The 16,065-nt window shown below is 43.5% G+C and overlaps 1 protein-coding gene across 2 annotated transcripts in view; it reads right to left on the bottom strand.

Moving 5' to 3' along the window:
* Nucleotides 1-3,086: 3,086 nt before the first annotated feature.
* The window catches only part of INO80 (INO80 complex ATPase subunit), a 166,431-nt gene continuing 153,452 nt past the window's right edge, over nt 3,087-16,065 (bottom strand). For both annotated transcript variants that reach the window (XM_061611394.1, XM_061611395.1), the window contains exons 34-36: nt 9,144-9,303; nt 5,622-5,837; nt 3,087-5,066 (exon numbers count right to left, since the gene is read on the bottom strand). In XM_061611394.1, the coding sequence (XP_061467378.1) occupies nt 4,861-5,066; nt 5,622-5,837; nt 9,144-9,303 (582 nt within the window). In that variant the 3' untranslated portion in view covers nt 3,087-4,860. The remainder of the gene's footprint in view (nt 5,067-5,621; nt 5,838-9,143; nt 9,304-16,065) is intronic.

The following is a 16,065-nucleotide window of genomic DNA, read 5'->3' as shown; positions in this document are numbered from 1 at the left end:
TGTTGCTTGGTCCTCAGATGTGCAGAAAGAGCTCCTGACTAAGTCAGGGTTTCCCCCGTCACTTCAGTGGGGCTGGCATTCTTGCGCTATGGGCCTTTCATGTACAAACTAGAATTCAATGGAGACCTGGGGGAACCATAAATGTAGATGATATCAATAAAGCTTGGTTATGGAGATTTAAGCTTAGATTTTAAAATTGTAATTAAATAAATCTAGTTAGCAGCTGTCCATGTTGAAGAAAGCACAATCCTTTAGCTACACTTCAGGAGTCAATGAAAAAAATATCTTAAACAGGAAAGAAATATTTTTCTATTTCTAATCCTGACAGAAAAGCTTAGAAATCATCCTATAAGCCTTACTTGGCATAGTAATGTTGCCCTAGTGTGTTGTCTAAAAGTTCATCTGATCTTTCTGGTCTACTTTGCGTCACTTCACCCCACAAAAAGATACAGGTGTGTTTTGCCTTTTGTTAGCAGGATGTCTTGTGGCTGTTGCTCCTCCATCAGATCATTTTGGCTTTTATGTGTTTTATCCTTTGCAATGTCTAATTCTCACAAATTTCCCCCTGAATAATTGCTGTACCTTATCTTTAGAAAACTGAGCTCTTCGGGAAATGTTAACTGCTTTTTCCTTCAGCATACTTGGCTGTGATGTTCAAATGCACCCAAACCCAAGGTAGATTCACCAGATTTCATGTAGGTTTCTCATCCGATAGGGTAGTTTGCCATTAGCCCAATGCGTGTAGGAACATAGGGAGTTGACTTAACTTCAGACAAACCATTGGTCCATCTAGGTCAGTACTGTCTATCTTGAGAGGCAGCAGCTCTCCAGACAGGAACATTCCTAGCCCAACCTGGAGATGCTGGGGATTGAACCCGAAACCTTCTGCAGGCAAAGTATTATTATTATTTCAATTATGAATCTCATTCTCATGAGGCATTCCGAAACCCTTTACAACATAATAAAATCACATATATAACAGTTACATACTGTATATAAACACAATTAAATTATGTGCACATATAAAAACTGTATCTCAGCTTAAAATGCTACCACATACACAAAAAGTAGATGCTCTACTACTGAGCCACTGTCCTTCCCTAATTAGGCACACTTGCAAACACATTAGGATAATTAGTTTGAATCAGGGTCTAAACTTCCCAGGCTCCTAGACAGCAGCAGCCCTACAATATCTCTAGTACATCCCACCATCTCACAGATCCGATATTAAAGGCTCAGTCTTTTATGATGAACAGTACCACTGATGTGGGTTCTAGGACTCTATGTATACACCCAGGTAAAACAAATCATTTTAGAAAGTTTAATAGAAGAGGATAAAGTGAACAAAAAATAGAAAGGGAGTCACTGTTTGTCACCTTACCACTTTGTTTTGTTGGTGTAAGGCAGGGGTGGAGAACCTCTAGCCCAGTGGCCTAATTGGGCCTGCCAGGCCTCCCTATTTGGCTCACAAAGCCATTTTGCGCCTAAGCCATGCTCATCTGCCCTACACCTGACATATGGAGCAGGTAAGGTTTACAGGCATTGCTGATTGGTGCCACCTGCAAAGCCCTGTAAGATCTGGCAATTAGGGTCTTGTAGAGCACTTTGAAAGGTGCTTTGTGGACTACACATTTGCCCACATGCTTTGATTTCAAACCATGCAGGCAAAAAAGACCCATCCACCTGTCAAATTTGGCTCACAGGTGGGTAGGGGAGATAACAATCTGGCCCACCAAACAGATCTAGCTCCCCATCCCTTGGTGTAATGAGTCACATTACTAGGAATTTGAGGATCCTCTTACCTAGGGATCCAGGTCAATCACAGCATGACCCACATTTGAAAAGTCCTGATGCTATCCAACTCGAACTACTCACAAGACAGACAACAGGACAGGAAGGCCAAGCCTTGTCATCTAGCAAGAGGTTAGTTTGTAGGAAACAGCAGATAGTTTAATCACCAAGAAGGAATCAGGGTAACTACATACCAAAAAGAGGACATACCTGACAGTGAGAGAACTAAGAAGTATTTTTGGTGCATGAAATCATGACTCCTTATTTTACAAAACAAAAACAAAACCACCCCACCACCACCACAACGAAGAACCTACACTCACTACTAATAAATATAAGACAACAACAGTTGAGTGTTACAATTTTCCTTAGCATTGAAAGGGAAGTCTAAACATTATGCATACTTTGCTTTTTAAACATGTTGATGTCCTCAAAAATCACTGTCTGGTTTGGACAGATGCACACACAGCTACCAAATTATGCAGGAAATAAACTATGATGCTATGGGCCCAGTTTGATATTTAAGCAAAATGGGAGAAGGGGATGCAGGGGAGGTATTTTAATTTACAACGTCTACAATGTGCCCTGCTACTCATGTAACAAGAATTCACACCACCACACTGAACAGCACAACAACATTTTTTAGCATTTGTACCATCCCCACGCCCCAATATACATTCTAGTGCTATCACAATGGTGGAAACCACTTACATAAGGACTGACACAAGGGCAGGATGAGAGAAGGAAGTCACTTATATTTTATCCACTGATTTATGAACCAGATGGCTCCAAGACTGTAGAGGCAAGAAGTCTTTTGTGATCTCCTGTGCAGTCCGTGCATCCTGCTACACGCAGTTACAGTAGGGCCCCGCTTTGCAGCGCTCCGCTTTGCAGCATTCCACTGATACAGCAGTTGTCAATTGCAGAAAGGCCCCGCTCCTACGGCACTTGCTCCACTTTTATGGTGTTTTTCGGGCACTGGGCGCCATTTTAGACAATGTTAGTCAATGCATTCCGCTTTACGGCAGATTTCGCTTTACAGCGGCGGTCCGGAACGGAACCTGCCGTATGATCGGGGCCCTACTGTATTTCTTAGACATATGAAAGGCAGGTATAAAATAATGAGAAAAACAGTAAAAATAATCACAAAGTGCATTATTACTAAGATAATAAAATACACATTTGCAATCTGCAAACATCTGGAAACCTTCCACACATTTTAAGAATGAAGCACTTCAACAAATACCTTGTTTCACCATATTCCGCGGTGGAAACAGTAAGCCACAGAGACTGAATTTACATAAAATTATCTCACTCCATTTTATTTAAGATTCTTTTCTCCAGTTAGTAAAAGAAAGATGTGTCTCTTTTTATACATATATACACGTTCAGTTATAAAAATAGACAGCACATTCAAAGAGGAAAAAAAGGCTTGGCATTTTTCTGATTCCCTCTAAACACTGTATATACACATGTGAATCTGAGGGGGGTGGGGTAAAATCTTCATGATTTAACTTAAATATCCCCTCCCCACCCAATTATTCCCTCCAAATCTGTTTTTAAAAAAACCAATCTAACTGAACTCATTTCTGCTATTTTCAGGTGTGCAAATTAGAGGCAGAGCCAACAGGAAGCACTTGCTCTACACTGTGGGTCACCAGGCAAGGTGCATGAGACTGAAAAATCCTTTGCTACCTTAGCTAAGATCTTCACCTCGTCACCTGGTTCTCCATTGAACGATGAAAATGCCCAGAAAGAATATTCATTTAATGTCAATGTGAAGGCAGGAGAACTGCCTCCCTCCATCATCTCAGTGCAATGCAGACAGTACATATATCATGCCAAAGCAGAGGGTTCTTGTGCATTCAGAATGGAGTACCAGAACAAAGAGTTGCACTAATGGCGTTGCTGCTCTCTAACAACTTTCACTAGTTTCACAGAGCTTTGCTACAGTGCTGGATCATCACAGTGGAGCAATCCAAGCCTGCTGGGTGTGGACACTGCTGACAAATGAGACTAAAAGGTACACAGTGAATGGATGGCTTGGAATGAAAGACATAACTTTAGCTAGGGACTGTATGGAAGTGGGGAATTATTCCCCATTGTACATCTTTTGTAGTGTGGCAAACAGTGGTACTTAAAACATTTTCAAAAAACTCTTCCATGGCACAATGAGATGAAAGGAGTGTCAATTCCCTACTACTCATACTCCTTGTAATCACACACAAAATGGCTTTTTATTCTAAAACTTTGAAGAGTCCCACATAAGCCAAATCCAAAAAAAAAATGTAATTAGAACCCAATGCTATGAAAGTAAACTCATCTGAACCTGGGTTTTGCAATTCTAACTGGCAATTGAAAACTTCTCGTACTCTGTGAAGCAAAGACACCAACATCATTCTCAAAGGCTCTATCTGTCCTATTGTTCTTTAGCCAACCAAACAGTACTCTAGTAGCTCAAAAGCATGATACTGAGAAAATACTTTCTAGGGCACAGTGCAAAACTCCTCTCTCCTTTCCCCTGAAATCTATTCTTCATGGCATCCACCAATCATACATGTTAGAACCACTAAGTTATTTATCCACAGCTCCCTTAAAAAAAGGTGCACTGACCAGAAGGCTCCTCTGAATCTGTAGGGCACCCCCAAAGTTTAGATGCCAATCTCCTTATTATAAGAATGCAGTTGAATTCCACATGAAACCTGAAAGACGAGGGGACAGGGCGCTGGTGCGAGTACAAACAAAGGGGGAGGAGATCTTGCAGCCAGTCTCATATGGAAGCCGGATCCTTTCCCTGCATGATTTGTAGGATGCCAGAAAACACTTCATGGAAAAGATAAGCTCAAGCATCCCAAGTCTCTGTCCCTCCTCCTCACAAATCTGCAAAGATAGTAAATCTGGGCTACACATGAAAGTGCACACAGAATACCACTTGCCCCAGTAGTGCAGTTATCTTCTCTTCAAACCCACATACGGGATGGAAACAAGGCATCCTTTGTATACCCTTTTGCTGGTGGGCTGCTTGGAAAGCCGATATGGAGATACACAGGTTCCAGGGTTTCAAAATTACTATCGCCCACCTGAGGTGTGGGCTCCTTTATATTGTTTTCGGATTGAGGTTTCTGGTGCCAAGGAACCTGCCAGGTTTAAGGTTTTGGAGGTTCCACAAATGCTGTTTCCTTTACTCAAGGGAGAAGTGGTGCTTGACTGTCCAAAGTCTGAAAGTCCAGCTGGTCGGATAAGTGGAGTCTGGAGAGGGCTGCCTGAAGACATACCTAGCAACAGCAACAACAACAAAGCAAATCCTTTCTCAATAAGGCCATGTCCAGGCTACAATTTTTTAACTGCATACAAAATTAAAACTGAAGGATTACTACTAACCATGATCTTTACATACAACTTTAGCATTTTTTATAAAGAAAAAATATCTATCCTGCCTTTTTACCCTAAGGATACCCAAAGGCAGTGAGTATCCATATTTGAGCTCATTCATTAGAGTGGAAAGAAAGCTTCTAAAGGAAAAAAAATCCAGTGTTTGTATTTAGTATCAAAGCTCAGTTTGACCAATCTTCACTGAATTTTGTGAGGCTAATTAGCTCCCCCCCCCCAAATGAATGAACATTCTAATTATAAACATGGTAAGAACAAAAATGTGGATTGGAGATTAGGACAGTTCCACCCAATTCCTCATCTTTCTGGGACTAGATGTGAACTTTTACACTACTATATGTTTTGGTACCTCAATGTGCCTGGATTTCATTTGTAGACTAAGCTATTCTACAGATTTTTTTAATGATGGCTGAAGTTCAATGCCACACACACTCTCATACCTTTAGACACATTGTACCCATATGCTGCATATGCTGCTGCAGAGGCGGCTGCTGCTCCTGCTTTAGCACCTGCCATGGCAGCTGCACTTCCTGCTGTTGATTTCCGGCTCCGGCCTTTCCCTGTGCTTTTAGACCCACCATTTGAACCTTTCGGGCGGCCTCGGCTTCTACCTGAATGACCTCTCCCTGTGATGGGCATATCCTGTATTGAAATTCCTTAATGAAACAAATCAAGCAAGGAGATGTGGAAACATTTAGCAGTGTATAACAAATGGTGACTCTAGAATTAAATATAATTTAGTAAACAACACTATTTGTTTTGCCTTTATGACCCATACCATTTCAAGGCATTTACCTCATTCATCAAGGCCAATATATACTGTCACATTTTATAGATATTTAGTAAAGTGACTTTGGACAAGAGCAGCCTGCTGCCTGTAGATGAGCACTGTCTCAGTAAGACAGGCTCTCTCCACTCTGACAGTGCTTGTCCTAAAAATAAATTTGTTCAATACCCTCAAAAAGACATGCCTTTGCTGAATTCATAGGTTAGCTGGCTTCCCAAACTACCACTGTAATCTCTAATGCCCTACTGATTAATAAACTCTAAGTGTTTTACATCAATTTTTTATAATCTACCCACATCTAATAGAAGTAACTCAGATTTGCACTTTAGGAAATGTACTTGATCTGTATCTAAGATCTTAGTTCACTCTGTTTGGCCCTGTATAACAAAAAGAACCCAATAGATTTATCTTCTATTATTTTTAGACAGATTATTTTAGAGATTAATCAAGGGCAAAGCTGAACCAAGAGGTAGGTGGGAAAAAAGATGGAAAATAATGCTCTGACCTTTGGAAAGCTGATGCACTGATCTCACAAACTAGGAACATTGATAAGCTCTATGGAACTGCAGAAGTAAGTCTGCCCCAACTTTTTGTTTGGCTGTAGATTGGAACTTGCACTGCTGACAGTCCGTTAGTATAGCCCCCTTTTCACACTAGCATTTTTAGGAAACATTTTTAACTTCTCAGACTTGGACAATACAGAATTAGAGAATTGCAATTTTCTACTACATGCATCTCTAATCAAGAAACATCAGAAATACCATAATGAAAAAATGCAGCAGTGTTTATACGGTTCTACAACAGTATTATTATCCATGTAAATTATAATACAGATGGGCCATTGAGGCTGAAAGAGACTTTGAGTTGCCTAAAGCCATCCAGTTAAGTTCATGGCTAAAGTGAAATATGAAACAGGGACTATCTAGTAGAGCTGTGCACAGACCCCCTGATCCAATTTGTGGCTCCGATTTGTAAATACAGATCAGGCCCAATCCAGTCTGGACAGATTCGGACCAGTTCCAATCCGAGTCACAATCCACATATTACAAATCTCTGGAAGTCCCATTGATTTACACTGCAAACCCCAAATGGTCATAATTTTCTTGTTTTTTGACCTAGGGACATGAAAAATGGAAATTTGTCTTACTGTGCAGATCTCGATGGATCTCATTATCTGAGGGATGCTACAGCCTCGGCTGCTTTTAAGGTTTATTTTCTTGAGATGGATATTTGTAGGCCAGCTATGTGGGCCTCCCCTCACATTTTCCTTAGACACTACAAAATAGATTCCTTTGCATTCGTTGAAGCAGCATTTGGCAGAAAGGTGCTTCAGCGAGTGGTGAGGTGGTGAATTAAGGAGCAGAGGAAGCCCACCCTCGCTGTGGCTCTTGTATATCCCTATGAAGAACGTCTTCGATCAGGATCTGGCAAAAATGGAAATTTGTCTTACCATGAATTTCTATATGTAGATCCTGATAGAAGACATTCTGCCCGCCTCTCCTTCCTCTGCTGATATGGGTGGGGAGGGGGTTGGTTTACAGCTTCATCCGCCGCCTCTTATATGTTAGGGATTCCTTTCCATTTCTTAGGACATCCCCGCAGCTTGGGAATGGGATTATCTTTCTTCATGTTCTTGTGTTATAGGAACTGTTTTCTTTGTTCTCTGCTGTTACGTTCTTTGCAATTTTTTCTCCAGTGAGGTTAGTTTGCTGTGCCAATCTGACGACTGAATGGGGGTTAAGGAGTTGTCTGCTCTGTCAGTTAGTCTGGCTAGGTGGATGACTCCACTCACTGGAGAGGAGGCAAAAGAATTGAGAGGACCCTGCTTGATCCTCCAGTAGGACGCAACATCCCTATGAAGAATGGCAAATTTGGAGACATGGTAGCTGCTATATAGGGGATTAAACCTGCCAAGTTGCAGGTGGATATCTCCAGAGGATTTCAAGCTAGCCACATTTAAAGTTTAAAATGTTTTAAAATTAAAACCGATATAATACTTTTGTTTTTTTCACAAACGGAAATGAAATCTGGTGATATGGTAGCCTCTATAGAGGAAATTAACCCCGCCAAATTCCAGGTGGGTAGCTCCAGGGGTTTTCATACTAGCCACTTTTAAAGTTTACTTTTCCCAAGAAAGACTGTTTTTTTTTTAAAAAAAAAGACCTTGTAATGTATGGGGCAGACTGCCAACAGCAGGAAAAAATACAGTATTGAAGATTAATAATACTCACTGTGGTTAGCAACTGGAAATAATAATAATAATAGTAATAACAATAACAATAATAATTCTTAACTCAGAATGCTGGCTAATATACTCACAAGGTTTGGCTGGCTATTAATAAAACTTTTTTTTAGAAAAAGTGAAACCACACAAGCTGGCTGCTTACTGTTTGTGGGTAGCAACTGGATGATAACAACAACAACAATGAATTTAAAAAGCTGTGGTTAAATATGCCCTCTAAGTTTAATAATTCTTAGCAATGGGAATAGAATAAAAAAATGTAAGAAAGAATGGGACTTGGATTGATTGGGAAAGAACAGAAAACATACACAAGCTGAACAAATGCTACTCAATCCCCACCAAACATTTCTAAGAGACAGAACTTACAAAATATTTCTGCATTTTAATTAAGACTACATCCCTTCCAAGCACTGTGATTGGAAAGTGTTGAGTGGGGTGATAGTATTCTAACCTTCCTCTTTCTCTCTCCACTTTGGTGTTCTCCTTATATGGTATTGTAATTGCTCTATTTCAGAGACATCCTGTCTGGGTTCATTAGAGACTGTTTTGAGCTACAGATCTGTATGAATCGATTTGAGATTAACTGGTGAGCTCTGTAGAGATCTGCAGTTGCTTCAATCCAATCTGGACAGAATACAAATTGGCCTGATTTGGTTTGTAATTTGTGTAAATCTTGTGCACAGCTCTACCATCTAGACTACATTTCATACTCTAGTCACTACACTAACTTAAAAAGCGTATTTAGAATCAAAAGCATTAAGCGTGCAGTGAACGATCAAACACATTATATTTCACTTAAGCTAACAAATCTGAAGACCTTTTTCTAGACTAACTCCAGCCCGGTTCTTAAGTACATCCAACATTCATAAGCAATGCAAAATACAGAATTCACACTATGCTATTTGTAGGCCATGATTATAGACAAATACTAACCATTCATGTTGTCAGACATTGAGCCAGTGATGGAAGCAGGAGAATTAGTAGCTCTTGACTGAGGTGCTGAAGATGCTGGATCATCTACAATCACCAGCATGTCATTGCTGCTTTCATCAGGTGGAATGGATCCCATGTGCAACTCACTGTTGATGGAAATCTAGATCACATAAAAACAGAAGTCTGTAAACTTAAAATCACACTATTAAATTAAACTTGCATTCTGCTATTATAAGATATATATCCCTTGCTGCAATGGAAGGTGAGCCACCTCTACATCTAAGTCTGAAGAGGCAACAGAACTCCAGAGCCCATGCATGGCTTCACTTGCTGAAATGCTGTCCTCCAGCATGAGGCAGAATTCACGCAAGTTGCCAGTTTCCTTTAGTTATCCAAACTTTGAGCCCTGGATAGTTTGGGTTATGCCTGTGTGCTGCTCTCTTCTGCTACAGATTTTCGTTGGTAGAATAAGAGCAGTGCAATAGGTAACCTTTGGCTTGCAGCAATTGGGGGCGGTCAAGAGAAGATTTATGTAACTTTAAAGTTGACAATGAAGACATTGAACTTGTCAAGGATTATCAATACCTTGGCACAGTCATTAACCAAAATGGAGACAATAGTCAAGAAATTAGAAGGCTAGGACTGGGGAGGGCAGCTATGAGAAAACTAGAAAAGGTCCTCAAATGCAAAGATGTATCACTGAACACTAAAGTCAGGATCATTCAGACCATGGTATTCCCAATCTCTATGTATAGATGTGAAAGTTGGATAGTGAAAAAAAGCGCATGAGAAAAATCAACTCATGTGAAATGTGGTGTTGGAGGAGAGCTTTGCGCATACCATGGACTGCGAAAAAGACAAATAATTGGGTGTCCGAACAAATTAAACCAGAACTATAATTATAAGCTAAAACGATGAAACTGAGGTTATCATATTTTGGACACATAACAAGAAGACAAGATTCACTAGGAAAGACAATAATGCTGGGAAAAACAAAAGGGAATAGAAAAAGAGGAAGACCAAACAAGAGATGGATTGATTCCATAAAGGAAGCCACAGACCTGAACTTACGAGATCTGAGCAGGGTGGTTTATAACAGATGCTATTGGAGGTTGCTGATTCATAGGGTCACCATAAGTCGCAATCAACTTGAAGGCACATAACAGCAAGCTGCATTTCAGGATGTGTGGGAAGTTTAATACACCATGAACCTTTTTTACAAATTGGGCTGCTACTTTCTACTAAAAATATCCAAAGTAAAACACATATACAGCAATAAAACAAACAGCATCAGAATAAAAAATAATATTCAAACAGAGATATGGCAGACCAAACTTAAATAAAAATTAATATGATTACCAGTACAGAAATAAACACACTATAGAAATAAAATGGACCACTGGTCTCACCTGAAGGGTGATTTCCCTAGGTATCATACCATCAGGTGGGTAGTAGCACCGCCTACTGTCCAAAGGCAGGAATGCAGGAGTCAAGACTTTGGCTGCTCCTTCTGGCATGACCCCATTCCGGATGAACTGTACCTGGATCCTGACATCTCTCTTCAGCCAGAACATACACAGCCAGAGAAAAATGCAAGGACCAGCAAACATACTAATGCACATCTTGACTCCAGACAGAAAATATGCATAAACAGTAAACAGCCTTAGCAGCAACCTAAGTTAAGCAGTGAGTAACACAGGTAATGTAATCTAAACTCTAGTGGCTTGAGAAAGGTTTGTTATCAGAGAATAGTAAAAAATTATCTGCAGACTAGCTAGGCAGCCACCGTCAGCAGGGAGGGCCCTGATGGTATGATACCCAGGGAAACCACCCTTCAGGTGAGACCAATGGTCCGTTTCTCCCAGGTACCATACCATTAGGTGGGATGTACCAAAGCAGTCCCAGTAGGGCAGGCCCAGGTTGCCTAAGATGATTATAGTACCTGCTGCAGAACTCGCCTATCAAATGAGGTGTCTGCTGATGCCAAACGATTTACTTTATAGTGTCTAATAAAGGTATTAGGAATGAACCACACAGCTGCCTTACAAATATCTGCAATGGGTGCACTGGTTGTGAAGGCAGCCATAGTGGATACCAACCTCGTAGAATGGGCTGTGATGTTCTGGCATCCAAAGAGGCTCACAGGCGAGGATAATGCAAGCCTGCAGCCAACAAGACAGCGTTGAACTGGTGACTTTCTTCCCCAATGCCCTTGGATGAAATGAGACGGAAAGAGACTTGGATAGATAAATGTCCTGGGTCCTGGTCAGACAGAACTTCAGGGCTTGTTGAATGTCCAGGGAGCGCCAGGCCTTTTCCAGGGGATGAGTCAGCTGAGGACAAAAGGAGGGCAAGAAGATATCCTGATTACAGTGAAAGATGGAAGAAACCTAGGTCGAAAGGTAGGATCTGGGTGCAACTTCACAGAGTCCTTGTGGAAGACGCAGAGACAGTGGGCAATGGACAAGGCTGCCAGATCCAATAACCTCCGGGCTGAAGTAACTGCCACAAGAAACAGGACCTTGTATGAGAGTAAATGTAACAATGCAGGCTTGAAGGACTTTTGGAAGGCTCCAGGAAGGAAATCGATGAAGTACAGGTGGTGACAGGAGAGAAGCCCTCTCAGGAAACGCTTAAGCAAGGGGTGTGTTCCAAGAGAAGGCTGGTCCGTTCATGCAGACAATATGGATGAGATGGATGAGGCTTGCCTGCATAGAGTATTAGGTTTCAGCCCCATCGAGAGACCCGCATGGAGAAATTCAACAGGTGATTAAACCTAGCCCTGGAGGGGCAGATTTGCTGCTTAAAACACCAAATAGCAAAGGCTGACCACATGCCTTGATATATGTGAACTGTGGAAGGCCTTCTAGAGGCCAAAATGGTAGCTACGACTTCCTTAGAGAATCCTGAACACCTCAAGTAAGACTGCTCAACACCCAGGCTGTCAGACTCAGCCAGCCAGGGTCTGGATAATGAACTGGACCCTGAGATAGCAGGTCTAGCGATGAAGGTAGACACCATGGTTCCTGAGTTGAGAGAACTAGCAGATTCGAAAACCATGGCCTGCACAGCCAGTAAGGAGCTAGGAGAAAATTCAAGCACGTTCCTGACGAATCTTCTTGATTGTGCATCCCAGTAGCGGAACTGGAGAAAAGGCATAGAGTATGCCTCTTGGCCAAGGAGTTGCCAATGCGTGGATTGCTTTGGTGCTCTGTTGGTGATAATGGGTGAAAAATCTTGGAAGTTGAACATTCTGAGATGAGGCAAAGAGACTGGCGATGAAGGGCCTGAATTGATGGTGCAGTTGCTGGAATACACTGGGATGCAGTTTGCACTCCCAAGGAAGAACCCGTTGTCTGCTAAGCCAGTCTGCTGCTATACCGAGGTCACCACTGAGATGCTCTGCTCTCAAGAAGTGTAGGTGATGTTTGGCCCAGTTGAAGATGAGAGCCGACTCCGCCTGGAGGGCACTCAACTGTGTGCCCTTTGACGGTTCAAATGTGCCTGCACACTGATGTTGTCTGTATGAATGAGCATGTCGATCAGATGGAGCCTTAGATGAAAGTGGAGAAGGGCCAGACGCACTGCTCGCAACTCCAGCAATTTATGCTGTGGAGTTGCTTGGAGACTGTCCACCGGCCTTGAACGAAAGAGTTGCAATGAGCCGAAGGTGTGCCATCAGAGCAACCATCAGCTTTGTGAACACCCTCGGACGAGAGACCAAACAGGAGGGCCAAATACTGGAAGTGAGCCTGGTTGTAGGCGAACCTCTGGAACTTTTCGTGGTTGGGCAGGATGGGGACATGAGGACAGGCTTCCTTCAGATCGACAGAAGCCAAAAAACCCCCCTCCTGAAGTGCCTCCACCATCGATGACAGGGATTCCATCTTGAAGTGCTGATGCCTGACAAAGGTGTTGAGAAATTTGAGATCCAGGATAGCCATTCATGAATTATCTTTTTTGGGCACTGCAAAGAGAATGGAGTAGACACCTGAGTAAAATTTGGCGGGACCCACCGGCTCTATTGCACCTATAGACAGCAAGTGGTTTCTGGCCTCAGTCATCACTGCTGGAGAGGGAGGACAGTATGAATCTTTGAGGAGGAAACTCCCAGAACTCTATCCAGTAAGCCTGAGTCACAGTATCTCACACCCATGCATCCATTGTGACATGACTCCAGGCTCTGGCGAAATATAGAAGTCTGCCACTTATTGGTATGGCGTCAGTATCGGTGCTGCTGACGCCCCCCACAGCCACTGGATGAAGTACGCCTTTGGTGTCTGGAGAACTGATTCTGGTTGCGGCTGAAGAATTGCTGTCTGTTCCTGTATCCACTGGACAACCAAAAATCGCAACAAAGCCCAAAAGGGCTGCTGGTATGGGTAAGATGATGATCTGCGGGTAACTCTGCGGTCGTCCTGTTTAGTAGTGGCTAACACGGGCTTCCTCTTGTCCTTGGGGTCAACGAGTACCACCTTGAGAGCCTCATCTTCAAACAAGAGGGAACCAAAGTAGGAGGCTGTGGCAAGGTTGATATGAGTGGTATTGTCAGCATCCCAGTGGCATAGCCAAAGGGTGCAGCGAGCTGCCACCCCTGTGGACATCGCCCTAGTGGCAAATTGCATTGTGTCAAGTGATGCGTCTGCCACAAATGCAGTGGCCTTGTTTAGCTTGACCAGAGTCCTGCGCAATCTAGCCTAGTCAGGCTCTGCGTTATCAAGTAATTCATCAAGCCACATTATCGAGACTCTGGTGATCAGGGAGGCTGCACAGGAAGCACAAACTGCGTAAGCTGAAGCTTTGTGGGTTCTTCAAAGACTTAAGTCCAGTCTCTGTTCAGATGGGTCTCTGACTTGGGAATCACCTTCCTTGGGAAGACGACATCTGGAAACAAGAGCAGAGATAGGCCCATCCACTGCAGGAACTTTCAAAGAATTAATGAAGCCAGGGTCTAATGAATAAAATTAGTACAGAATGCTGTCCCACGACATGCCTGAGGAGGATGACCCCATTCCTCCACCATTTTGTTGAGAGGAACAAGCACTGGGGAAGAATGAACTGAAAACTTGGGAGCTTTCAGTACTTTCGCCCCCTTGACTGGAGCTGATGAGGTTTCAGGTAGTGGCCCCTCAAGACCCAGAGTATATAAGGCTTTGCAGAAAAAGGTGAGATAGTCTGAAGAGTCAGATGATGTGAGCTGTCTTCCTCTCCATCTGACCTCCTGCTCCATTCCGCCTCGTCCCCCTCTGGGGTGATGAAAGGATCCAGTGGATCAGCATCAGCCTCAAGGTCATGTTGGACCCTACCTCTGGTGAAGTCAAAGGGGTTAGGAGACAAGACCCGTTGTCGTTCTGGACCAACCTCAGATGAGGGAGAGGGTTGTGCCTAATAAGCAGCGTGTCTCTGAATTGGGAGAGAAATGTTTGGTTCAAAAGCAGACCTTGCAAGGGGGTCACATACGCCAGAGGATCCAAGGGCAGCTGAGGCTGTGGTGGAGCTGCAGATGGCCCAGGCTGCTCAGGTGCGGGGTCAGAAGTTGTAAAAGGAGAATTCCCTGGTGAGGAGGCACCACAGGAGGCTGTTCTGGGAAGCCTTCAAATTCTTCCTCCAAAGACTCAGCAGGTGAATGGAAAGCAGCTTCCGGGCTCTGTTGGCAGTCAGCGGAAGTGGCAAGTGAAGCTGGAAGACTGATATACCGAGCTCGTCTGTTAGCTGTCTGTTTAGGAGAAAGACACGACTTCTTGGTACATTTGGAAGGGGCGTGTTTGGAGGTCTATGCTTAGATGACTTGGCTGTAGGCACGGCCTGAGTTGTTGTTGGCTGTGAAGTGACTAACAGCTGCACATCACTGATGAGTTGTGGTCCTGTAATTAATTCTCTAGGTGCAGCGGAAGGTAGTTCAGCCATGGTAAGCATGCATAAGGTAGAGGGGAGCAGTACCAGGCAAGATATAAATAGTCCAATGAAGGTGATTAATCACGTCACACACGCACAAGGGTGTGGTGGATTGAGGGAGGCCAGCAGAACACGCCCACGGTAGAGGGGAGTGGTATTACCTCAAGCAGCCAACTCCTTCACACACAGTTAGGGGTTGTGATGGATTGAGAGAGGCCAGTAGAACACACCCACGGTAGAGGGGAACAGTATGACCTCAAAACAGTCAACACCTTCCTTTTACGTTTTCCTTGCTTCTCCTATTTTATTTCTGTAAAATATGACTGCTTATAACTTCTTCCTTACTGCTCCTTCCTCTTCCCTTTTGTTTTGTCCATTTACGCGCTTGTCCCTTTAAGTCCTCTGTTTGTGCCTTGTATAAGGAGAGGAGTAAACAAGAGGAGGCCAGAGACAGATAGCCAGGGACAGAAAGCAAGACCAGGGACAGAAAAAAGGTGGTAAACTGACAGCCAAAATGGCAACTGGAGAAAAAGAGCGGGAAAAAACACCACACAAAATGGCCACCTATGAGGAAGAAGACAGGACAAAAAATTGTGGGAACCACAAAATGGCGGCTCTATAGCACCAGCCAAATACGGTGCAAGGCAGTAGCCACGAGCTCCTGAAACAGCCTGGGGAAGAGAGAAGCTGCTGCTAGACTAGAGTGGACTGCTGCTGCAAGCTGCAGAAGGCAAGCGGGGCGGGCTACAAGCCAGAGAGCAGAAGCCGCTGCGAGCTCACATGGAGCCATGAAAGGGCGGTGGGCTGGAGTGGGCCAGAGATGGAACCAGAGGATTACAGGCAGGAAAAGGAGCCGCAGCTGCAAGTTCCTACGTAGGCAGGAGCCGCACCGGCGAAAAGGTGGTGGAGAGGAGATGGGGCCGCAGCTGCGAGCCCCAAGAAAGGAGGGAGCAACCGCCGTGAAAGGACGGTGGGTAGGAGATAGAGCTACAACCAAGAGCTCCAAGGCAGGCGGGAGGCGCAGAGA

Source organism: Rhineura floridana, chromosome 2, assembly GCF_030035675.1.
Source record: "Rhineura floridana isolate rRhiFlo1 chromosome 2, rRhiFlo1.hap2, whole genome shotgun sequence".
Classification (NCBI taxonomy): Eukaryota; Metazoa; Chordata; class Lepidosauria; order Squamata; family Rhineuridae; genus Rhineura; species Rhineura floridana.
This window is presented reverse-complemented; position numbering and strand designations above follow the sequence as displayed.